General features: G+C 35.4%; 1 protein-coding gene across 4 annotated transcripts in view; it reads right to left on the bottom strand.

Moving 5' to 3' along the window:
- Nucleotides 1-450: 450 nt before the first annotated feature.
- LYPD6B (LY6/PLAUR domain containing 6B) overlaps nucleotides 451-26,797 on the bottom strand; it is a 217,819-nt gene continuing 191,472 nt past the window's right edge. For all 4 annotated transcript variants that reach the window (XM_051985857.1, XM_051985855.1, XM_051985856.1 and 1 more), the window contains 4 exons: nucleotides 12,086-12,238; nucleotides 9,113-9,211; nucleotides 5,366-5,496; nucleotides 451-1,244 (listed from right to left, as the gene is read on the bottom strand). In XM_051985857.1, the coding sequence (XP_051841817.1) occupies nucleotides 1,080-1,244; nucleotides 5,366-5,496; nucleotides 9,113-9,211; nucleotides 12,086-12,200 (510 nt within the window). In that variant the 5' untranslated portion in view covers nucleotides 12,201-12,238 and the 3' untranslated portion in view covers nucleotides 451-1,079. The remainder of the gene's footprint in view (nucleotides 1,245-5,365; nucleotides 5,497-9,112; nucleotides 9,212-12,085; nucleotides 12,239-26,797) is intronic.

Genomic DNA, 26,797 nt, shown 5'->3' with positions numbered 1-26,797 from the left:
AAAGCTGACAAAGAAATGAGAGAAAAAGTTCTAATAGAGGATTCCATTAGAGGAAGCCCTTTGGATTTTGTGGCATACTCCTTACAAGGGAAAAGGAACTTCTCATCATACTTTGTTGGTGGTATCTTGAGGATTTTTTTTAAGTTTCTCTTTTCATGAGTTTCTTTATCGAGTCTATTCTTGATTTGTCAAGTCAAATAGTTCCTCTGAACTTAGCACTCCAAAATAAGTGTATGTATACATTAGAAATTTTAAAAATACTCACACTCTAAAAACCCACAGTCTTACAAGGGGGTTCTTTAAAAGATTATTTTCAAAGAACTGTATAATTGATATGAAAATCTACCTATATCAAGAAATCCCTCTCTGTAGAAATCACCATGATATGACTTTTAGACTTTGGAATATGACATCACATAAATGACAAAAAAAAATACACATACACTAAAATTACATAATTTAAAAGCTTTTATTTTTCCCACATTCAGTGACCAAACCAGAATGGTTAAACTGGAATGCTTTCCTAAAGCTGTTTTCCTTTTTCCTTACTCTTCTTCTTTGATGAGAATATCAATTTCTCAGATGAGAAAATGGGATACTTTTAAGAACTCAATTTTTAGCACGTTGAAATGGTTGAAATCTGATTCAGCAACCTCATTGGAGTGAAGGAAGATCAGGTCTTCTTATTGCTAAGGGCCTGGCCCAGAGGATTTTTTCTTCTGCCTCTGCTCCTTTTACCATTTTAAAAACATCAGAGAACCCATTAGAGTCCTCTATATTAAATAGTGCAGCCAGCAGCGGTAAGGAAAATGATAGATTAATGGCCTCCAAGTCTTGCCTCCTGGTTCTCCATCCTTGTCTCATTCCTAGCTTCTCTATACTGCAGAGCCTTTCATGGGGCACGTTAGCTTAGCAAACAATTGGCTCCATATACCACATACTTCTGTGTTGTGGTCTAAAATGTGCTTATGGAATTCTTCATGATGTGCAAAGTTCATTTTCAATCAGAAAGTTCATTGCTCACAGTTTCAAGTTTGAGCTTGGAGGAAATGTCTCTAATTCTCCTGTGAACAATGGCATCATAATAATTGAACTGTGAAAACACAAGCAAGCACTGGTAAACTGAACGTCCAAGGGATAGTGCCTGATGACCTTCGAGCCTGTATGACAGCAAACACTGCATTTGTGTGATTTGTGGGGACTTCCACATTGCAAATCATTCCTTCACAGCATGATCTGCATTCCTGTGAATGAGGGAAAGGAAGTGTCAAGAAAAGAGTCAACAAATAGAAAAAAAGAAGAGGAAGAGAAGGAAGAAGAGAAAGAGGAAGAGGAGGAGAAAACAGGGAGGAATAAAAAAGGAAAAAGAGAAAAACAAAAGTAAATTTTAAAAGGCTGTTATTAGGTGATTTTTATCCCCCCAGAAAACACAAAATTAAATTATCCAATCTATTAATCAATCAAGTCCTATTCTCTTCCTGCTGTCATTATTTTATATCATATCACTGATTTATCAGCATCTGAATGGAGCCTGAGCAAGGGAGGGATGGGAACAGACTACCCAGGAAACAATCATTCTTATACTCAAGTGAATTCACAATCTATCTGGCAAGATAAGAGCTTGAAATCAATATTATCTCTTGATTTGTGGAGATTAAACTTGTTAGCAAAGATAAGAATCATTGTCATTCCCAGACACCTATAGGTTAGCACTATTGCTTAGATGATTAGTATGGTTATAGATGTGGAGATGGGAGTCTAAAAGCTAATTTAATTCCTTCATTTTGGATTGAGTTGTATCCCACTCTCCATGACTCAATTTAGAGTTTTCTTGGCAAAAATACTGGAATGGTTTGCCATTTATTTCTTCAGATCATTTTATAAATAAGGAACTAAGGTAAATAGTATTAAGTGGCTTGCCTAAGGCCACACTGCTTTAAGTATGTCTGAAGCTGAATTTAAATCATGATAGAGAAAAAAACTAAAACTTAATTATTGCAATTGACTTGCCTAATGTCACAAAGCCAGGGCTTCTTAAACGTTTTCCACCCACCTGAGATGCCTAAGAAACTTTTTTGTGAACCCATAGGTATATGAAATAGGCATATAAATCACAGTTTTGCGACTCCACAGTTATGAGAGGTGGCAAAACACAATTTAAGAATCTGGGACATAAATTAAAGTCCAGGACTGATACCCAAGTCTTCTGATTCCACAACTAGTATAGCCAGCCCCCTTGTCACTGCCCTGGTGTCATTAAGAGATCTATGCTATACCTTATGCTATGTAACTAATGTGTGTGTGTGTGTGTGTGTGTGTGTGTGTTTTAATCACTAACTTGGACAAAGCCACAGATGGTGTCTTTTTTTAGATCTGCAGATGACACAAAACTTATAGACATAGCTAACACAATAGATAATAGAGTTAGGATTTCATAAGATTTCAAAGTGTTAGGATAGTGGGCTGAATCTTCTAAGCTGATATTTAATAGGAAGTTGGTATAAAAGATAAACTTTAAAAAGCTAAACAGTGGAAAGGATTGATTAGCTATGTATTGGAAAGGACCTCACAGGGTATGCAATCCAATCTCTGCCTGCCTGAGAAACCCCTTTTCAGTATTCTGACAAGATTCAAAGAGCAGATCAGTTGAAGGAACTGAGGATGCTATTAGGAGAGAGTCATGTTAACTATCTTCAAGTAGCAGGGAGGCCATTGTTTAAATGAGGGACAGGACTTGATCTTTTTGGCCCCAGAATTCTGTTCTGAAAAAGATCTGGGGTCTTTAGTAGACTGCAAGTTCAAAGTAAGTTAACAATGTGATTTTATAGCTAAAAAGTAAATATGATCTTAAACTACATTAAGACATCCTAATGACCAGAGGATGAGAAGCCATTGCCCTACTGTCCTATTCCTTAGGCAGGTTACATGTTGTGTCCCATGCCCATTGGCCACATTTTAGGAAGGACATTGGAAAACGGGAGAGCAACCAAAGGAACAAAAGAAAAATAGTGAAAGGTCCTGAGATCAGGACTTAGGACAATGAGGTAAAGGAACTTAGGATGCTAATTCGGTAGAAGATTTACGGGAGTCATAAAAGCCATTTTCAAGGAACTGTAGTGCCACCTTTTGGGAGAAGGAGTTGACTGATTGTTCCTTGCCCTACTGAGCAGAAATAGAGGCAATGAATGGAAGTTGGAAAGAGATGGATTTTAACTCAATGAAAGGAGAAAAAAGTTCCTAACAATTAGTGATGTCTCAAGGGGAAATGGTCTGTTTTGCGTTCTCTCCTTAATAGAGATTTTCAATAAAGCTAGAAGACTACTTGTCATGGATTCTTGGTTAGGCAGGGACTGGATAAGATGGCCTCTAAGATCCTTTCTAGTTTAAATTCTCTAACATTTCTTTTCTTGATTTCCTAAAAGTAAATCTGCTTTCAACAACACTATTGGTCCTCTCCATTGTCTCTAAATTGTCTTCCTTGGGGAATATCCTTTCATTTCTCTATGCATATATGGAACAGTGGTCACAGAATGTTAGTGCACTTAAAAGACCTGAGAAATTAATTTCCTCATTTTTACAGATCAAAAAACTAAGACTCAGCAAGGACAAAAGATTACTTGAGATCACAGAGCTAATTAATGACAAAGCCAGAACTGGAGCTCAGATTTCCTGATTCCAAAATGAGTAGATTGGTGTTCTGGTTTTGTAACGCAATTATAATTTTTCTAAAGAGCTCAATGAGAAAGGTATAAATTTACCCCTCACATATTTAAACCATAAATAAAAACAGGTTAGTCATCTAGGCACATCTATAAGATACCTACAGTGAAGTACTTCAGATTTAACAAGTGCTTTTGAGATCTTTTTGTATTAACATTTTTCACAGAGCCAAGCTAAACAAGGTTTCTTCTGGCAAAAACAAAACAAAACCCAAAATATCATAATAGATATCCTGTCTTTCGTTTGTTTTTCAAATAAGTTCATTCAACAATTGTCAGCCAAGCCCTGTTTGTAGTGGCTAGAAACTGGAAAATGAATGGATGCCCATCAATTGGAAAATGGTTGGATAAATTGTGGTATATGAATGTTATGGAATATTATTAATCTGTAAGAAATGACCAGCAGGATGAATACAGAGAGGATTGGCGAGACTTACATGAAGTGATGCTAAGTGAAATGAGCAGAACCAGGAGATCATTATATGCCTCAATAACGATACTATATGAGGATGTATTCTGATGGAAGTGGATCTCTTCAATAAAGAGATCTAACTCAGTTTCAATTGATCAAGGATGGACAGAAGCAGTTACCCCCAAAGAAAGAACATTGGGAAATGAATGTAAACTGTTTGCATTTTTCTTTTTCTTTTCAGGTTATTTTTACCTTTTGAATCCAATTTTTCCTATGCAACAAGAGAACTGTTCGGTTCTGCACACATATATTGTATCTAGGATATACTGTGACATATTTAACATGTATAGGACTGCTTGCCATCTGGGGGAGGGGGTGAAGGGAGGGAGGGGAAAAGTCGGAACAGAAATGAGTGCAAGGGATAATGTTGTAAAAAAAATTATCCAGGCATGGGTTCTGTCAATAAAAAGTTATTTTAAAAAAATTGTCAGCCAAGAATAGATTTCCAGAACTGGAATTTGTAATATAATTCCATCAATGGGTGACTTAAGAATCACTCTTAGACTATAAGAGTAGGTTTCCAACAATTATCCTGGAACTTTTGGGTCATAGGTATAAAATCAAATTGTAGAAATTGTTCTTTCTCCATCAACATGAAATGTGAAAGAGAAGCTTCATCTCATCACTAGTTCCACTTTTCATTCAAGTGTCTCAAACACATTTTCTTTCAAATGATAAATGTGTTCAAACATATCACCTGTTCCCATGTTTCTTACTATTGAATAGAAATTGCATGAATGCCTATTATAAATAATAATAGCTAACATTTATATGGTGCTTTAAAGTTTACAAAGCATTTTATAAATATCCCATTGATCCTCACAATAACCTATTATTACTCAGTTTATAGATGAGAAAATTGATCCTGAAGGAGTTTAAATTAACTAATCCTTGGTCACAGAGCTAGTAAGTATCTGAGGCAACATTTGAATTCAGGTCTTCCTGACACTAGTTCCAACAACTCTATGCATTAGGTCAAGTACCCTTAATGTAAAGAAACATCTGAATGGCCAGAGCTAAATTTAGCAATATTACTATATTGCTTTTGTCCCCTCTTCCCCTCTTTCCCTTGATTCCTCCTTCTCTCCCTCCCTATTTCCCCCCCTTCATTCCTCTCTCTCTCTCATTCACATGCACACACACACACACACACACACACACACACACTTCTTACTGTTTGTCCTCCGTCTTGGTGGTGGTGACAGCCAACAAAATGACATTCACTCTTTGAAGCACATTTTTTGGTGATAGATGTACTCCTTCCATGGCTGGTGAAGTGATGAACTGTTAAACAGTACTGTGTATCTAAACAGAAAGACCAACACAAATTCATGAGGAGAGAGACAGAGCAAGAGATAGAAAAAGAGAAATAGAGAGAAGAGCAAGAGAAAGAAAAGGAGAAGAGAGATGGAAAGAAGGAAATGGAGAAGAGAGGAAGAGGAGAAGGAAAAAAGGGGGAAAGGAAAGAAGAAAAGGAGGAGAAAGAAACACAGAGAGAAAGACAGAGAGACAGAGACATCCAATAAAAAAAAAATGATTTTCAATGAACTGAATTTAGATTGACTAACATTTTGGATAAAACAAAACAACAGCTTGGCTTCTTGTTAGCAGCAAAGAAATGCAATCACCTCAAATTGTGTAACAATATAATATCATTATTTGAACTGTCCATTCAGTACATGTTTATTCTAATTTTCCTATATTATTCCTTTGGTAATTCTTCTTCAATATTTTTTTTTCTTCTTCTCAGGCAGTTCTTTTCTCTCCCTGCTTTTCTGCTCATACTTGACTTTGATTTAACTGGCTTTAGATTGACTAACATTTTAGATAAAACAAAACAAGAGCCTGGCTTCTTGTTAGCAGAATAGAAATGCAATCACTTTAAATTGTGTACCAATATAATATCATTATTTAACCAGTCCATTCATTATGAATTTATTCTAATTTTCCTGTATTATTCTTTTGATCATTCTCCTTCAATGGATTTTTCTTTTTCTTCCTCTCAGGCAGCTCTTATTTCTCTCTCCCCATGTTTCTTTCCATATTTATTTACTTTGTTTTGGATTTTTTCTACCCAGAATCCTCCTTTCAGATGTGAGCTTTCACTCTTTCAGAGACTCTCTCTCTTAAAGCATTTTCTAGGGCACCCATCCTCCAGCTAGAGATACCAAGAGGGCAGAGATAGAACCAGTGGAGTGCAGTTTCACTGCAACATGTCTAGATATCCCTTATTTTGAAGGGATCGAAATAAAGTTCAAATGTATCTAAGATTTTTTAAATCACTATTTCCAAAGGGAGATCAACCTAATGAAACAACTAAACATTTCCTCATATGAAAAAATGCTTGAAAACTGGTAATAATACATGCTTATACAAAATGATATGCATGCTGAAACCAGCTAATAATTCAAAGACGAAGTTGACTTAAATGAAACAATAAATAAATCACATCCTGTTACATTCAATTCCTTATTACCAAAATATAAAAACTAGAAAAGTACTAAAATGTAATATATATATATATATATATATACATATATATATATATATATATATAGAGAGAGAGAGAGAGAGAGAGAGAGAGAGAGAGAGAGAGAGAGAGAGAGTATATAGTATAAGATATAGTAACAACAAAGATAAATAGCTAAGGAACTATTTTTAGTAAATATAAAAGAAAAGCAAGAAATTATATCATTAATGACAAGTTTAGATTATTAGTATCATTGGAGCCTGGGTGAATATACAGTTACTCAATTTTTCCATCCACATCAATTCCATAAACACACAAGTTTCACAACATTAACATTACCAACCAAAAATGAAAGCCAATTTCTCTTTTAAAAAACGTACACACACACAACATAAAAGAACATGTTGAATGGAGGATGCCATTTTAAAATTTAGAAATAGCAAAAAACATCCCAATTTAAAATGACTTCACTTAATATATGACAAAATGGATTAAAAATTTGCAGATCAAGCAAGAAGTAATTTCTGAATCAACACCCCAAAGGTGAAAAAAATCAATGAGGAAAGTGAATTTGAGGATAGACATTCATGTCCCCTCTTTCCTACTTCCCTGAAGCATGTTCAAGGTTAAAAGGGAAAATCTAAAATGCATTGCTCAAAAAATGACATTCATCCATGGCATGGATCAGAAAGGATTAAGGGAAATGATTAAAGGAATAAAACAGCAGTGGGAATCTTAGTTTCAAAGTTGGTTGAAATAGAAATAAAACCTTAGGTATATTACAGACTATATTTAAGGTCTTCCTAGCTCTTATTGATTCTTTTGTGATGGCAAAGTAGGTCATCTTTTACCTCAGTTCTTATTAAACTTTAACTACTGAATAGGTATTGCCTCAGAGACCTGGAAAAGACGTTGGCTTAAAAAGGCCAAGGTCTGCCAGTGTACCCTGGGCCATTGCCAGTCATCCTGAACTATGTCTTGCCACCAGACTCAGATGATTCTGGAAGAGAGAGTGAGACCAATGACTTCTCACAGCTCCACCTCTCTTAAATCCAATTCACTTGCAAGTCAAGACATCTCCTTCCTGATGTCATCGGTCCTCTTTGAGAACAAAGGATGAATAACAACAAAGAAAAATGGGGACACTGGCTTCAAAACAAGATGTCATAATAAATCAATATAGAATTTTAAAACTGATTCAAGATAAAGTATTGTTAGCATAATCAACTTTTTTTTTTTCCCATTTCACTGGTACTTGAGCTACAATCTGTGGCAGGAGCAGTATTTCTCAGGGCTCTGCCATGTATGCCAGACAAGCTTTTCCTAAAATCTTATCCATCCTGATAGGTTGGAAACCAGAAAGTCAGCATACAAGGAATCTTCCCCTAGGCATCTGACAACCAGTCATTATAGACAACACAGTGGCAGGAAAGCTGTGATCGGCAGAACCAATGATGTCTGCTTGCTAGCTATACTTGCATTGCTCTGAATAAAATTGTCTGTGCTATAACTAAGTAAATTTCCTTTCATAAGTATAACTTTTTCTGAAATGCTATCTGTGAAACCAGAAGGAAGTAGGCTTTGAGGTGCTGAAGCCAATAAAGGAAAAAAATTCTTTTCTTAATTCCTTGAATATATTTTGCCACATTCCCTACTTTTGGAAGCCCAAAAACAATTAATTAATGCTGTATTCTATGCATTTTAATCATAAAATTCTATTCCTAAGAAATTAGAACTAATGACAAAGCTTGCTCAAGAAGCTCTCTTGGCTCCTTATTGCCTCTAGGATAAAACACAAACTTCTCTGTGGTATAAAATCCTTCCTATCTGGCTTCAGTCTCTCTTTCCAGGATTATCTCATACTTTTATTATTGTTCTTTAGTCTTTTTTCGGACATTTCCAATTCTTCATAACCCCATTTGATATTTTCTTGGCAAAGAATCTGAAGTGGTTTGCCATTTCCTTCTCCATTTTACAGATGAGGAAACTGAGGCAAACAGACTTAAGTGATTTGAGATCAGGGCCATACAACTAATATATGTCTCAGACTATTTGAGATCAGTTCTTCCTGACTCAGGTCATCCATTGTGCCACCTTACTGCCCAAAAAGGTAGAGAAATCCTTATAATTTACTTAGGTAGTAGACATGTCTGATATGGTAGCGTTAGCCCCAAATATATGTGATATAGGTTATCAGTTTTGTGTGTATTTTTTCTCTAACATGTACCCTTTAGTAAATATCTTTATTAAGGACACTAGCTGGAAACTGGGCCTAAGCCAGTTGGCAAGATCACAGGACACATTGTTCTAGTATGTCATACTTAGAGAACATCCATCAGTCTGTTGGTATGTTAATCCCATTACGCTCAAAGTCTATACCATGGATGAGTCAAGAAAAATCTAAGTGAATGAGATCATCAAAGGGTATCTTCCAAAATCCAGCACACTTACTTTGTGGACACCATTTATCTTCTGCCCATCTGTTACAGTTATAATTATCCCCGGCATTTTCACAGGTAAAACATTTGAAGCTGTTTGGAAACGGTGTGGCTTTAAAGAAATTTGAAGAGTTAGATGTGGCTGAGAAAAAGAAAATATCTCAAGCATTAGACAAGATAGGAGGTTTCATTAGTTCAACATTAATCCCTTAATAAATGGACATTAAGAAACAAGACTGGCATCTCTTGCTGTGAACTATCAGACCTATTTTCACTATTTGTTATTAAAAATTAAAGTGACTAGTACTCCAAACCACTTATGAAAATCAAGCTTATTGTTTTATACTCATAATAACATTTTGTAGCTAAGTTTCATAGTACATGATCTGACTAAATTCATATATTTTGATAAGATCTCATCCTAGCTGCTTTTATATATGCGTTTAAAATAAAATAATTCTACTTATTTGTGCTTATAGTAATGGCATTACATTTGGCTAGGAATTTTATATGCTGCATTCTGTAACAGAGAAGCAGCATGGAAGAGTAAATAAATCGCAAATCTTGTGGTCAGAAACACTTGGGTTTAAGTCCTGAATCTGACATAAGACAACAACTCAACAAGCATTTATTAAGTGATTACTACAGACTAAGTGCCAGGCTGTGTGACTATGACCCATTTACTTAATTTCCCTATGTGCATACAATTCTCTACATCTATAAATTGCAGGCAAGTTGCTGATCTCCTTCTCTTCCTTTGGAGGTAGTTTCTCACACATTAAAAGGAGACTATAATGTAGTACAATCAAGCTTTGACGTTTCTACAACAGGCTAAACTTTAGAGTTTTTTTTAAACTTTCTTAATTAAAGATAAAAAGAAAAATTTCTACTCAGAGTTAGGGAGAGACTTGAATCAGAATGGCTAGTCAAGAATCAGAGGCCCAAAATTCTACTTTGTTGGCTTCCATGTTTGAGGAAATTAATACCAATATATAAGATACTGGATTAAACACTCAGTCCCTTCTTTCACATACTGAAGAAATGAGAGATTTAAGCATATTTCTATCTTATATTAAACAACAGTAATAATAAGCCAGCATTTATGTAGTGCTTTAAAATTCACAAAGTGCTTTATAAATATTATCTCCTTTGATCTTCACAACAACCATGGAAGGCAGGTGTTATTGCCATTATCACCATTTTGCAGATGAGAAAATTGAGGTAAATTAAGATTAAATGACTTGTCCAGGTTGACATAGCTAGTAAATATCTACAAGGAGATTTAAAATCAAGACTTTCTTACTCCAGGTCCAGTGTAAAGAATAGGGAGGATTAGCAAAGAACTGAAAAAGAAAAAGAAATAAAAACAGGCCCCAGCCCCCCAATCTTTGGATCTCTGGATGATAGCTACCGAACTAGAAAGAAGTTCAGAGCTCATCAAAACCAATCTCCTCCTTTTATGGATAAGAAAGCTACAGCTCTGGGAGTTAACAACTTGTCTAAAATCACACAAATAATATCAGAGATGGGATTTGAACTCTAGTCCTCTGAATCCAGAGGCACTGCTCTTTCTACCAGTCAGCTCTTTCTTCCATAAAAGAAGACAGCTTTCTAGGTTAAAAAAACAAAACAAAACAAAACAAAAAACTTGACCAAGTATTGAAGGTCAAAGTTCAGAGGGCAAAAAAAATGAAAACATCATATATAGATACATTTTTAGCTTTGCTTAGATTTAAAAATGTGTCCAGCTTAATTTGCGAAAAATCTAAGTATTGTGAAAACCTGTACTTTTAGTATTTTGTGGCTTTTCCATCCTAGAATAAGCCTTTAGGGGAAAAGCTATACTTTGACATTGCTTTATATAATTAAGCTCCCAGGACACTGGAGTTATCACATTTTAAATTGGCCATTAATAATACTCCTGCTTTTATGTGTAGAGATGTGCACTTGCTGTCTCCCATGTCCTTAAGAAAAGAAATCAAAGTGAGGACAAAGCAAAGGGGTACAAAACATTCAGGCAGGAGATCAGGCAGCTTTCATTGGTCCCTCATGATGAAGAGGTTGGTTAGAATTCTCTTTTTCAATAAATACAACTCCATGGATATGGATTTAAAGACTAAATTGCTCCATTCCACTTCTGTCTTCTCCAAAAGAACCCGAGTTCACAGCCCAGCTGTAATCAGACTTTGGTGTTTAAAGAAGCCAAAAAAAAGCATTCTGTTTGGTGAGCCACAATAAGACAAAATGCTTATGATTGGATAAGGAAAACTGCACACAGGGATGCAAACACACACACACACACACACACACACACACACACACACACACGCACCCACGCACACATACACAACTACTATTTCCCCCAGAATGAGCTCCATAACGAGTTGTCATTTACTTATTTGGAAGCTGAATATTAATGGGGCTCTCTGTATCTATTGCTGGTGATGATTTGCTACAATATTAATGCAGATGTAGAAAATATAACCCTCCAAAATTCCCAAGTAGTTTTTCATTTTCAAAAATGCTAATCTGGCCATTTGGGGAAATTAGTATGATATCAATTATGCAGAAACTTTTGCAAGCTAGGATTTTTTTCCTCGCTCTCTCTCGTTCCTATACTTTATGAACCTCTATGTAAGACACTTCTGCAATGCAGAGGTCAATAAGAGCCCTGCAATATTTCTCATTTAAACCATGGAGAAACAGAAGAATGAAAGGATGGGTTTTAAAGGGCTATGCTTAAATAGACTTGAAAATGAACAAGAAAGGGACTCCAAGACAACCAAAGCACTCCAAAGTGCTAAGAAATTTAGACAATATCTTTTATTCTCATGGGTGCTAAACCACAGAAGATGACAAATGCCTGTCTTAGTCTGTGCAGGACCCAAATATCCCCAAAAGAAGACAGATTTGTGATCTGCTCAAACAGATGTTAAAGGGGTTCCCTGACAAGGCAGAAGCATCTGGATGGCAACCAGCTACTTACGATCAAGAGGAGGTCTCACGCTGTAGAAGTTGATGTTTTTGGCCAAAGCCCAGTTTTCAGAGAAGATGAAGATCTGAAGACAAGCTACAGCTAAACCAGGACCGAGGGGCAACATGCTGCCTTGAATCACTGAAAAACCCCAAATTCATAAACCTAGAAAGGAAAAAGAGAGTCTTATCAAATGGAGAATGCAAAAGGGAAATGGCAGAGCTACATTAAGTGTCTGTTTTACAGCCCATTTATTCAGAAGTATCAAATTTTTTTTCTTGCTAGAACCTAGGAAGATGCTGTGATCCATCTTGATCTGAGGAAAGCTAAGCAATTACTGCCTTCTACTGGTGAGACTCAGATACCAAACTAATCCCTTGGTTTCTGCACGATGCACAATGGACTCTTTTGTTCACAAAGGAAAGCTAGTAGGTACATGCATGAAAAGACAGCACTGACCAAAGACATCATGCTTAATTACTGAGAAACTCATCAGCCCATTAGGTTGTACAGAACACTAAGCCCTTCCCAGTCTCCTCAGCTGCTGATGCTTTCCCCTCAAAATGACCTTGAATCTATTTTATGCCTATTTATACCTATATGTGTCATCTTCACCTGCCTATTTGGCCACAAGCTCTTTGAGTAAGGGATATCTTTGTATTCAGCCTCAGATACTTATTGCTTGTGTGCCTCTGGGTAAGTCACTTAACATTTTTTGCCTCATTCCTCATTTGTAAAATGATACTGGACTGGTTTGCCCTTTTCTTCTTCAGTTCATTTGTAAAATCTTCTTCAGTTCATTTGTAAAATCCGTTTCTTTATGACTCCACTGGATTTTCTTGGTAAAGATACTAGATCAAATCCAGTATCTTTACCAAGAAAATCCAGTGGAGTCATAAAGAAACGGATATAACTAAAATGACTCAAAAAAACCCAACACCAACAATTCCTAGCATCTGACATATAGTTGATGCTTAATAAATACTTGATACAAATGTCAGTGAGACTTAAGAGATGGAAGTGTGAGGATTAGTGTCAACAGTTAGGAGAAGAGGCTAAGGAGAAGGGAGACCATCCCAGGCAGGGAAGGCCAAGTCTAGGACTGTAAGTGATAGGGCAGCAAAGAAAAATACCAAGTTATTTCACAATTTTTCCCAAGGGCTAATATTGCTCCAAAGACCAGAAGGGAAAACTAACATCCTCATTGAGGTCTCAAGGAACATCCAAACCATCTCTTCTTCCTCCCTCGACCTCCTTCCTATTGAAAGAAGGGTCCAAAGGAAAAGAGAGACCCTAGCTCCATTCTCTCCATTAACTTGCTCGGGAGAGCCTATGCTGATACAGTTCTAAGTTGAGTGTAAGGAAGTCCAAGCCTGGGTTGATATATGTGGATTGTAAGGAAATCCAAGCTTCACTGCACACGAGAATCAATCATTCTACCTTGTTAAAAGAAGTGGGAGTAAGGAAGCTCTAGATGAAGAGAGTATTCCAAGTTAGACTTGGAAAAGTGCCATTTCCTAGGGCTGATATCCAAAGGCTAACTTGAACATCCCTGACAGGCTGAAAGTGATTTCTTAGGAGTTGAAGTGAAAAATCATGATTTCAAATCCTAGCACAACACATCAGATAGCATCCATATCTCAAGCCATTCAATTTCTTGGAAAATTATAAAGTTTTTTTTTTTGGCTTTGAAACTTGAATTCATTGTATCCTTTTAAAAATAACACAGTGGACATAATAGAGGTTTGTGTTTTAACACAGCAAAAATTTTATTACTTTTCTTTTTCTTTTTTTGAAATAAATTTTCTTTTATATCAAGCTTATATCTGCTTCTCTGCAGCTTCAAATAAATAGTAACACAATTAAAAAGAAAATGTCAATACATCACATTGAATTGCTAGGTTAGTAAATATTTGAACACATTACTTGAAATCTTTCAACAAATGTGAAAAATTAAATCAATAAGAAAATGTGATGGTTTGAATTTCACAGGATCATAAATCTAGAGATTAAAGACCATTGAGAGAAGGGGAGTGTCAGGCACTGTGCTAACTTCTTTACAAATATGATCTCATTTATGTAATTCTCTCAACAAGCCTTTGAGATAGGTGCTGTTATTATTTCACTTCAAAGTTGAGGAAACTAAAGCAAAAGGAAGTTAAGTCACAAACCACAGAGCTATTAAGTTTCTAAGGTTGAATTTGAACTCATCTTTCTATCTCCAAGATCAGCTCTACCACCCGAATCCTCACTAATCAAAACCTCTCATTTTACGTCCTCAATTCAGGAACTAAGACCCATCAAGTGAAAATCATCTGCCCAAGGTCAAAGAGGTAGTGAATAACAGAAGAGATCTGAAGACAGAACTCCTGGTCCTCCAACTCCAGAGCTTATGTTCTGTACCATAAAGTCCTCAGCACGAGTATTCTTTCCATTCTCATTACTAGGTTACTATGGGATTTCAGACAAGCTTTATTACAGTAGAAAATGCTGTTTTCTAGGACCACGGTATTTATGGGAGGAGAAGATTTTCCATCCACTCTTGCTAGTCTAGTGAAGCCTGTGGACCAATTCTCAGAAGTCAAGTTGACAAGTATTTGTTAAGTAAATTACTATATTCTAGGCATTCTAAAGAAAGAAACAGCAGTTATTATCCTCAAGGAGCTCACAACCTAATGGGAGAGACAACATGCAAACAATTATGTACAAATAAGATAATCTCAAAGGGAAGTAGTATTACAAGAGAATAGAAGAGGCCTTTTGTACAAAGTAAGATTCTGTCTGTTACATGAAGGAATCCAGAGAATCAAGAGGTGGACATGAGAAGGGAGACCATCCCAGGCAGGGAAGGTCAAGTCATTTTATGACACAGGAAAGGGGCTGGTGTTGCTGGCTCAGAATGTATGTGAAGGAGAGAAAAGTATAACTGGCAAGAGACCAGATTTAAAAAGGCTTTTAAGAGCCAGAGTATTTTACATTTGATTCTAAATGTGATAGGGAGCCCCTGGAGTATTCATGAAAAGGGGGGAAAGAAAGACTGAATCAAAGATTGCATCTAGGTTGCAAGCCGGAGTAACTGGGAGGTCCATAATGTTCTCAATAGCAGCAGGCAGGTTAGAAGGAAGGATTAAAGGGGGGAAATAATAAATTTAGTTTTGGACATGTTAGTTTAAATTATCTACAATTGAGGTGTCAAACATATAGCCAAAAGGCTATATGCAGCCCACAACAGCCTCAATTGTGGCCTGAACTAAATTAAAATAGAAAATATTTGACAAAATAAATAAAAAGACAATAAAATATAGATAGTTACATTTTAAAACTAAGTCAATATGTAGCCTGTTTCTATTTGAGTTTGACATAGAGAAAAAAAATTTGCTATTATATTAATAATCAATTATTAAATTAGGATCCTTTTCTCCTTATATTTCCTCATTTTGAGGCCCAGTCCCAGTAAAAAAAAGTCAGTCTTTAAAAGACATGGCTGATTGATGAGATTGCTCTAACTCTCAAGTAACATGCTCCTTGATCTTGGAATCTTGGGCCTCACCCACCCAAACAGAAAACCTTACTTCTGTTTAAAGAGTAAACAGAATCCAGCCTGGACTAGTTCCTGCCCCAAGGGGGGAAGTACTATCCTTGTACCCCTCTATTAGAATTTAGGGTGAAGGAAAAAACTAACCAGAGTGGTCTTGATGGTGATATATCCCCTTTCCAGATTGCTGGAGGCAGTGGAGTCTCATGATCAAGCCAGCATTCTCAGTCCAAGTCTTCATTTATTAAAGGCTCACCAATCAGGATTATTTTTCACTTGTCAGGGACGTTCTCTTTTACAAAAGTATTTAAAGTATTCAGTGTCTCCATTGAGAGAGGTGTTTTTTGGTTTTCTGAAACCACTGATTATCAAATTTATCAATAATTAGCTCAATTTAATAAATTTATTATTAATAATCCAGAAATTCTTTTTCTCAGGATTTTTCATGCATCACAACACCATTGGCCTATAGAACATCTAATTTGAGATATCCACTAGACATTTGGAATTGTGAGAAAAATGTTTCTAAAAACAAACAAATATATATAGCATTACAAAGAAAACTAATTATAATGAAATTTTTAATCATTTTTCCCCTCCAAGTTCCTTGAGCCACGGAAATCTATTCATAGATCCTTTGTGATTTTGCAGGTCCCAGTTTAAGAACCTTTAATCTAGTTCAATCCTGATAAAGAAATTTAAGACACATCGAGATTCAGAAACTTGCCTCATGTGATACAAGAACACTCTCAAGGTAGGACAAGGGAGACACTGACATAAGACCACCCAGGCTAGTGTGCTCTTCTCAGAGAAGGTGTTATGCTCTATGAGCAAAGCAAAATTGAGTTAGCTCAGAAGAATTAAGAGAATTCACCCCAAATGTTCACAGGACATTTGTGTCCTACCTAAATATTCTAAGCTGGTTTAGGGCAGATCAGCCACAGTCGGACACACTATAATTCAACTCTTACATATTGATGTCATTTTGTCCTCTTCAAGAATGAAGCACAACAACCAACCAATTACGCCACAAAGGCAACAAAAGGTAGAGCTGGGACTGACATTCATGCCCTCTTATTCCAAAGCTTGCTTTCTGTTATTTCAGCAAAGCACCAAACCAAGAGGGCAGTCTGATGTGGTGAAAAGTGCAACAGATGTAGAATGTGAGTTCCCAGATTCAGATTCTACCTTTGCCCCTTAATTGTGACCTGCTTGACTCGATCAAATACTCTATCATCTCTGGGTCTTGTTTTCTTCATTTACAAAATGAAGGGTTTGGATTAGAAGTCCTCCAAGATTTCCTAGACAATGAAATTACCAAGATTATTTGAATCATGAGTTTAAGGCAAGTACAATATGTGATGTTTGTCTTAAGTATATATTATACCTAGAATTATTAGCTAAATGACAGTATAAAGTCACCACAATTACTAAGAGATTTTTTTAATAAGCTTTTGTTGGCAAAAAATAAGTATCATCTATAAAACCTATAAAATGAGAGGGAGTGATTGCATGATCTAGAAAATCCTCTCCAACTCTTCATCTGATTCCATCAAAACCTGCATCTAGATCAACTGCAAACGTACAAAGAAACAAATAGATCATTTTATCCTTTCAAACTAAAAATTAACTAGTTGCTATGGGGAGGAAAGTTTATTTTTACACAGAGATGTCTAGTTTTGGTTTACCCAGATATCATTTTCAGTTTTGGAGAATGTTAACTGAGCAACTCATTTATCATCATGGCACATGCCTCCTCTTCCTAGTCCTTGTGAATTTATGAACTTGCTCCTCAGTGCACAGACCTGATTTGGGGAGGGTCCATTATTTTACTTGCCACAATGAGAAAGCTTAGTGAAATTAAAGAATCATATTAATGACCCTTAAGTTGGATGCATTATTGTGGTATTCAAAAATTATTTTACATTTAGATTTGATTAGGAAAACCATACATTTACTAGCTAGCATTTATATAGCACTTCAAAGAAGCTCTTTATATGGCTAATACCTATGCATATAAGCTAGAATTTGTATTTCTTCTGCTTGGTGCTAGATACCGTGCTGAGCCCTTTACAAATATTATCTCATTTAATCCCCACAACAATTCTGGGTGATAAGGTTCTATTATTACTGCCATTTTATAGACAAGGAAACTGAGGTGGGGAAAAATGACTTGCTGTATATCATTAGATAGCAAGTAACTGTCTGAAATGGGACTTAAATTTGGTTCTTCCTAATTCCAAACACAGTTCTATCTACTACACCAACTAGTTTTACTATATTTATAGGGCTGTCCTAAGAAGTCTTTTCCATAGGACAAGACAGGGAGATGAGATTGTCATAATTTAGTCCCTCTGTTAGTTCCTTTGAGATTGAATTACACTAAATCAAATTTTGTACTAGAAAAGGCAACTTAAAGTATATTCCAGTGTAGTATTACTCAGAAGTCTCCAGTGAAGTATCACTCAGAAACAAAAGCCCTTTTGCACACATGGAACTATGTACAAAGAGTTATGAACTCTCTCCTGATCCCATCTTCTTCAAACCTTACATTTTAAGATTTGCTTCACAAACCTCAGGGAAAAAAAAAAGCTCTCCAATTTTCCAAGTATCTTCATATAATCTCATTTGATCCTTACAACAACCTTACAAATTAGGACAGAGTAGATAGCTTTTAATTCTATTGTTATAGATCAAGAAATAGTAGCAAAGAGAGAGGATATGACTTTTTTACTGTCACCCATTTAATAAGAAGCAGAACTAGCATTATAATATTTTTTTTTAGTCTTGATCTAATCCTCTTCTAAAATTCATCCAAGTCTTTAGCACTAACATTTTCTGGAGATTTTCTACATTATCTCAGTCATAATTAAATCAAGTCATCTTTCACTTATTGCACATTACAAGAATCACATCACTTTGTAAACTGTACTGTCTTTCTACCATATATTTTATAGCTCCTATGTGGCTAACCTAACCCTAATTATCTAAAGCAAGATTTGAACTCAAATCCTCCTGACTCCATATCTAATATTGTATTCACTGTGCCAATAATACATGTGATTTCTCTGTTTTACAGATGAGGAAACTAGGACACAGAGAAGTAATCTTCCTGACTCACCTTGCCTTATCTTTTTGAAATCCTTAGTATATCTACCAGTGTTCAGTTGGGTCTCCCCTATACTTATCACTTCTGTCCTCCCTGCTAAAAAAGAAAAAAGGAACAATTACAATCTACCTGAATTCTATGATTATGGTAGTGGTGATATTTACCTCAATAAGCATTTAAGTGAGTTCCTTAGTGAGGGTCTAGCACTATTCCAGCATACAATGTCTTCCATGAAGCAGCTTTGACAGGCTTTCATGATACTGATCTAGGAAGGGGTTTTTACCATGCCAACCTCAACCCCCTTCCTATTTTTACCCATTTATGAAAACTAGACATTCAAATACTGGGTGATAGTGACAGCCATCTTGAGTAACTTCAGGTTACTTAACTTTTTTCCAAAATTTCTGGTAGCGTTGTCTGATCCTAATTCCTGACTGATATCAAGAGAACTATCTGGGAAGAAATACTTCTGTCTTTTGTCTGAGAGACAAACACTCAATATGTGCTACAACTCCAGCCCCTAAGATGTGATTTAGTATAAATATCATCAAATGGATCACATGACTAGAATGTGAAATAACTTTTTGCCCAAATCTGTGACTTCATGGATGTGGGGATCTCTTGGTGAGGAAACTACCTTTATCAATACATAGCAGCAACCATTTTGAGATTTTTAATCTTAGTGAATTACATGGGAGAACCAAGAGTTTAAGCAATTTAATCCAGATCTCACACCTAACAGGGGTCAAAAATCAATTAATGCTTTCTTCCTCTTTGTGTGTGTACATGTATGTATATATGCACATACACACAAGCATATGTAACATGAACATTCTCTAGATAGTTCAGAGGTAATAATCATATGTGTGTAAATATATATGACACACACATATGTATATGTATGTGTATGTGTATATATTCTATGAGGTCATTCATATATAACAACTGGGAAAGTATCCTAACCAGAATAACCAGACCCTAAGTAGACACCATTTTAATTCTGGACTTCAGCAATCAATAGGAGGCTTACAGAGAAAGGTTTGGGAAATTAGATCTATGAGGAAAGATAAAGGGAAACCAGCCAATTTAGCCTTAAGAAAAGAAGGCTAAAGAGTGATTTAACAAGCATTGATTATATTATAATCATACTGAGACCAGTGATTCTCTCTCTTCTTGTTCTGTGCATTGAGTTTTTATTAACTTATTTATTTATTCTTAAGGAAAACTGCAACATGAAGGTTTTGAATTGGTTTTATGGGATACATTTTAGCAGTGAGTGTTGTTAAACACTTGAAAAGGCTTCCAAAAGATATTGTGGTTACACTTTTCACCAAGTCTTTAAAAGAAAAATAGATCTACAATGTTTTAGGGTACATCTCCATGAAAGAATGAGGATGACCTAAAAGATGTTTACAATCTGTCATAACACTAGTGTCAACTTAAGGACCAAATGATAGCAGTCATTTCTAAAAATGTCTACCCGAGACATGTACTTCTTAAAATAAGACTAATTTCTTCACCCAATCAGTGTTTACAAAGTTCCTGGCACATAACATAACAGTACAGTGGGAAAGGGCATGGCTTGGGAGTCAGAAGACTTGGTTTGGAGTCTCAGACATGACATTTACTAGCTGGGGGACTTCAGCCAAATTACTTCACATCTCAGAGTTTCATTTTCCTCATCTACAAAATAGTAACATTTGCACATGTACTTCACAGGATTGGTATGAAGAAAGCACTTTGTAAAGCTATAAAACACAATGTAATTGTGAGCTATTATTAGAAATTATATTGTAAGCAAATGTAGTCACATTAGGCTGTATTAATAACATTATCAGCTAGAGTGGAATCAGAAGGATGTAGCATTGCCTCTTATAAATTATGAAACCATAGGCAACATATCTCAATGTCAGTTGTCCCATCTGTGAAATGGGGACAATATCAATAAATTCAAAGGGTTGTTTTGAGGCTCAAATGAGAGAATGTTGCACTTAATACCATTACTATCATTAATAACACTGAGCTAGTGTTAATCTCACATCATGTCTTTCAGAGACTAACTTTAACAGGTTAAGTACTGGATTTTAATGAGGAAATGAGGAGAAAAGCTTGGATCCCATTTTAATAAGTGGCTATTAATATAATGTTAAATAATATTTTCTCTCTTTACATGTCATAGCCTGGACTCAAGAATAGACTCAATGGAATGATTTTCTTATTCTATACAAAACCTATGATCCTCAACCCTATTTTAAGCTAAACTCCTCCTATCCCTACTCTATCTATGATTTTATCTATGTGAGAAGCTACTTGATATGGAAACTTAGTATGGCAATTCTTCTACAATTTCAAAGAGTTAGAGAGGGAAGGGAATGGAGGAAAAAAAACTAAGAGCTTAAATAACCTCCCCATGATCCCACAATCAGTATGTGTCACAGGTTGAACTTGAATCCAGGTCTTCTTGACTACAAAGTCAGCTACTAATGTATTAGGACCTAGTACTCTATTCTCTTTTCATAATAGCTTTATCTTTTCATGGTATGTATGGGGGGGAAGAAATCATAAGACTAATTTTAAATATCTTCTTGCTTTAAGAACAACATGCTATAGTGGGTAGAGAAGTAGTATTACAGCCAAGAAGACCAGGTTTTAATTCCCCCCTTCTGATACACACTGGGTTGTGTGGATTGGGGGCAAGTCACTTAAGTATTCAATGTCCTAGACAACTCTCTAAAACTTGCTGAGATTGCAGAGAAGGAGCTGTTCTGATTTTATAAAGGGAATCTGGGAGGATCCCTTTACCAATGAAACCAAGGGTTTGTTTCCTATCCTCAGCTGATCCTTCAGTGATGACAAATAGCAGGTGCTTAATGTGCTTTTATTGAATTAAATAAAAAAGTATTAGAACACATTTGGATCTTTTGGAGAAGAAAGTGATTTCTTAGCACTTTGGAGGAAAAGTGAAGCCAAAAATCTCACAAGCAAATAAAAATCAAAGAAGTTCAGTTCTCTGTTAGGGAAATAAGTGTGAGACTTTTGAAAGTGAATTAAGCCCCAACCAAAAATATGGATTTTTTTTTTGATGAATGTTGTTGGTGTAAACACTTGAGTATACAAAGATCAATCTGTCAACAAGTATTTATGGTGTACCTGGCACCATGCTGCTAATAAATAATATACTTCACTACCACTGAATTGACAAACCTAATTTTTTTTTCACGTTTAGTCTCTGAAGCTGCTCAGTGTACTGTTCACTATCCTTACTTTACTTCATCAAGTTTATTAATTTTAATAACCAATCAAGGCACAAATACAATAAATTTCTGAAGTTGAAATGTAGTCACTGTTGGTTAAAGACCTACTATTTCATACTTGTGTGGTTCATTATGCCAGTCCCAGAAAGAGATAAGGAATGAATTTCTTTTCCTCTTCTTTCATTTAGAAATATCAGAGTTAAAAAAGCATTTTAATACAGAGCATTTGGGGGTCTTTTGAATATAAAAGTGCTTGCTGCTGGAGTTGTGAACAGGTCCAACTATTATGGAGAACAATCTGGACTTATGACCAAAAGCCTTTTTATAAAACTATGCATACTCTTTGACCTAGCAATACCATTACAAGGTTTATATCTCAAAGATAACAAAAGGGGGAAGATCTATATGTACAAAAATTTTTACAGTAGTTCTTTTTGGGGTAACACAGAATTGGAAATTGAGGGGATGCCCTTTATTAAAGAATGACTGAACATGATGTAGTATATGAACTACTTTCTCAGCAATGCAATGATCCAAGACAATTCCAAAGGACTCATGATGGAAAATGCTGACAACATCCAGGAAAACAAATAACTCTGGAATCTGTATGCAAATAGAAGAATACTGTTTTCACTTTTAGTTTTACTGTATTTTCTTTCTCTGGGTTTTTCCCTTTTGCTCTGAGTCTTCTTTCATAACATGCCTGATATGGAAATATGCTTTACATGATGGTACATATATAACCTGTATCAGACTATTTGCTATCTTGGGGAGGAGCAAGGTAGGAAAAAATTTGGAAGTCAAAATCTTACAAAAATGAATATTAAAAACTATCTTCACATGTAATTGGGAAAATAAAATATTAGTAAGGGAAAAAAACCCAAGTTATTCTGATCAAGACAATGATCCAAAACAATTGCAAAGGACTCAATAAAAAATGTTATCCACCTCCAGAAAGAACTGATGAATTCTCAATAAAGATTGAAATATATTTTCCCCTTTCTTTTTATTTTTACATACAACTAACATGGAAATATATTTTGCATGATTTCACATGTATAATTATATGTATAATTGATACATTGATTCCCTTCTCAATGGATAGAGGAGAGTTGGATGGGAGAGAATTTGGAACTCAAAGTTGTTAAAAATGAATGTTAAAAATAGATAAACATATAAACATACATACATCTAAGTGTTGAGATAAAGGTAGCGGTGTCACTTTTTTGATATTTAAAATTGACTCCAAAGTAAACCTTCCTGTTACCCAAAAATCTTCTGGATATTGGAACACTTTCTCCAACATAGCAGTTCTGTATCTAATCCAAATTTTCAGGAAATAAATTCATTTGGAACTGGCACAAAATCATGTTAAAACATGATGCTTCTGGAACCTGAACTGGCCCAGAAAACTAACTGTGCCTAACCAACTAGCAATCAGATTGTCACTTCTTTTGCTCCAGGGAGAACATATTTAGTTTTACTTTAGAATTGATAGTGTCCATTTTTGTTTTAAGACATAGAACTTTTAGTGTTCGTTTTCCTTTCTGCTTTCTTTACCCTTTCTAGTAATTTCACATAGTTAATTCCCATTGTTTCTGGAGCCCTGGTTTTTCAATTAAAAAATACCAGAGAATTAAGATCAGATAAAATAAGGAAATGTCTTATCATTTTAAACAGTTGAACCAATTTACCAGGAGAAATGGAAGTATAGGATGAATGTCATTCTCCTTCAAAAGATTAGCATGCTAACTATATTCTTGCAAAGCCAAACAACCAGAAAGCAGATAGTTCAAGGAAATCTCTGGAAGTTGATAACCTTGTAAAGGCAACCCCTAATAAAAAATTCCAGTATTCTGCATGGATAACAAAATCACAGCACAATTATTTGGTCTACAAATCACAACTATTACCTCTTATAGCAGAAGGAAGTCCACATATATAAAGAAAGATGTGCACACAACGACAGCTTGATACACTCCCACAGGGAGTTGAAAAATTATATATATTAAATAGTATTTTAATTGCAGTATGAAACTCTACTTTTTAAATAGTTGTTTGAGCAGATTTCCCACAAAGTAAAGGAAAAATTCAGGTGCAGAGTTCAATTTCAAAAAAGCAATTTAAAAGTTTAAAACGAGCTGTTTATCATTTCCTTCCTCCTGGGTTACATGAACTGGCCAACCATCATTAATTTTCATGATGCTCAAGTGTGTTTCTGAGTATAGCTGTATTTGAAACACTTTTCAGATAACAGAGTAAGGCTATGTCTTACCCTGCATAATTTTAAATCTTTGTAAAACACCAAGGGTATATGAGAGAATAAAATTTGAGCCTCATTATAGTATTTTCCCTTGGGATGGATGGGGCAAAACAACAACAACAACAACAAAAAGGAATAACAATTTCAAGAAATACAGATTCATATCTTAAAATTCCTTTCTGTCTCCTTTCACCCATAGTGTTCTATTTAATCTGAAATGTCCTTTATCCCTCTTTGAAACTACCCTATTTTTTTTTAAGATTTGGCTTATGTCTAACCTTTTCCTTAATATCTTTCCTGATTTTTTTCACTATACTGAATGAATCTATTAATTTATGTTACATAATCTCAACTGCATCCTCACTGCGAAAAGGCAATCTTTTAATACCTCCCTAATTGATTCACCATCCCACTCATTATAGTGATTTTTAAAAATTTCTTTCTCAATCTTGTGATTTGTCTTCGTCTCAATCCTACCAGCTAAAAACCTTGATTCACAATTCACTGAAAAATTGAGATCATTCACTAAGAACTACCTCTTCTCTCTTTTGAATCCTTCTGCTACTATCTCCTTCTTCATCCTATCTCACATGAAAAGATGGTCCTTCTTTTGCCAAGGCAAATCTGTCTTTATCCAAGAGGATTCCCTTCCATCTCATCTTCTACAACAGATGTCCCCTCTATCATCTCTACTTTCTCACAACTCTAATCTTTCCCCTGCTACTTGTTACTTCCCTACTGCCTACAAACATACCCTTGTTCCCCTCATCCTCTAAAAACCTTCAATTAATTTGTCTGTCAATTATTTCTCTCTTCCCTTTTATGGCTAAACTTCTTGAAGAGATCATCTACATTGAGAGCTCCACTTTCTTTCCTCTCAGTGTAACTGGCCATTTAGTTTTTGACCTTAGGGTTCTTTCTTTTGCTTCTTAACCTTTCTGCTTAATTTTATAAAAGTAAATATATTAGTAAATACCCCTGAGCTACAGTTTTGAGTGTGTGTTGATTCAAAGAGTTTCTTGAACCTTTGTAGTTTATGGCAGATGATCTTCAAGCCTATCTTTAAATTTCACATTTAATAATATATGCTCTTGAATTATATGCTGCTATTCTATACTTATATGTCCAAGGTACCAAAGGCATCTAGTGGCATATTGGATAGGTTTGGAGTCAGGAAGACTTAAGTTCAAACAACCTAAGAAACTGAGGCAGAAAGAGGCAATTTATCCAATCTCTTTCTGCCTTATTTCTTCACTTTTCTTTCCTTTTCATTCCTCCCACCTTCCTCAATTGCAATTATTATATATATATGTGTGTGTGTGTGTGTATATATATATGTATATATATATATATATATACATATATATATACATATATATGTGTGTGTGTGTGTGTACACAGATGTACACACACCCACATCCTCTGCCCCCACACACATACTTACTCACACATATCTAAATATACATTCTCACCTATCCACAGACTCACATGCATATACTTATTTATATTCACATATACACATACATGGAACAACATGCATATATATCTACCTATATTCAGACACACATATATACACAGTCATTTAAACATATGTAAATATTCATCTAGAACCATATTGGTCTCTGCCTCAGTTTCTTAAACTATAAAATGGGGATAATAATAGCACCTACTTCCCAGGGTTGTTGTTATGATCAAATAAGATAGTAAAGTCTTTTAAGGTTAGGAACTATATCTTTTATTTTCCTGTATCTTCCACTATGCCTAGCAAAATTCAGCCCAGATAAGTATTTAATAAATACTTGTTCATTGGGGCCTTCTAAATATGTTTATATTACTTCTGTCTTCACATCTGTGGGATAGAGAGGATAAGAATTACAATGAAAAATAAATCAGTTTTTTACCACTTTCTTTGAATAGAATTATTGTCACCTTTCTATGCATTTGAAGAAGGAGCCATTGAATCAGAATGGGGGAGGTGGCTTATAAAGGTCCTTTAAATCTTTTTACTGATAAGAAACCTAAGATCTAGGAAAGGTAAATAACTTGCCCATTGCAAAGTAACTTATAATGAACATCAGAGATGGGACCTGAATCCAAGGCTTATGCCTCCAGAGAAATGGCTCCTTCTATTGTTTATGTTTATCCTTTTATATTTATAAAGATCTACCTAGTACTCTCTTAACCTTCTCACCCAGTCCTTAAATCTTCAGTCTGGGAAAATGTTCCAGGCAGCCTTATTTGGTGTTTAGGCCTTTCATCTCAGCAACTGTCACCATTCCTCCCTATTCCCCCACCTTGAATTCTGGTTCTTGTGCCCTTCTCTCACTTAAGGACACCTGAAAGGAAGAAAGAACTTAAGAAAAATCAATTCTGGGTACCTATAAATCTCATCCACCTATTGTCTAAATATTGTGGTTGATAAGCAATAAAAGCTTGCTGTTGATGATTTTGTATTACAAAATCTTCTGAGGGCAATTTTTATATATACATAAAATGCTGGTGGAACAATGCTTTCAAAAGGCTGGTGCTTGAAACAAATCAGGCACCCCCTGTAGTGTTTCTT

The sequence above is a fragment of the Antechinus flavipes genome, chromosome 3, assembly GCF_016432865.1.
Source record: "Antechinus flavipes isolate AdamAnt ecotype Samford, QLD, Australia chromosome 3, AdamAnt_v2, whole genome shotgun sequence".
NCBI classification, from domain to species: Eukaryota; Metazoa; Chordata; class Mammalia; order Dasyuromorphia; family Dasyuridae; genus Antechinus; species Antechinus flavipes.
The sequence above is the reverse complement of the archived record's forward strand: the minus strand, read 5'-3'. Positions and strand labels throughout refer to the sequence as shown.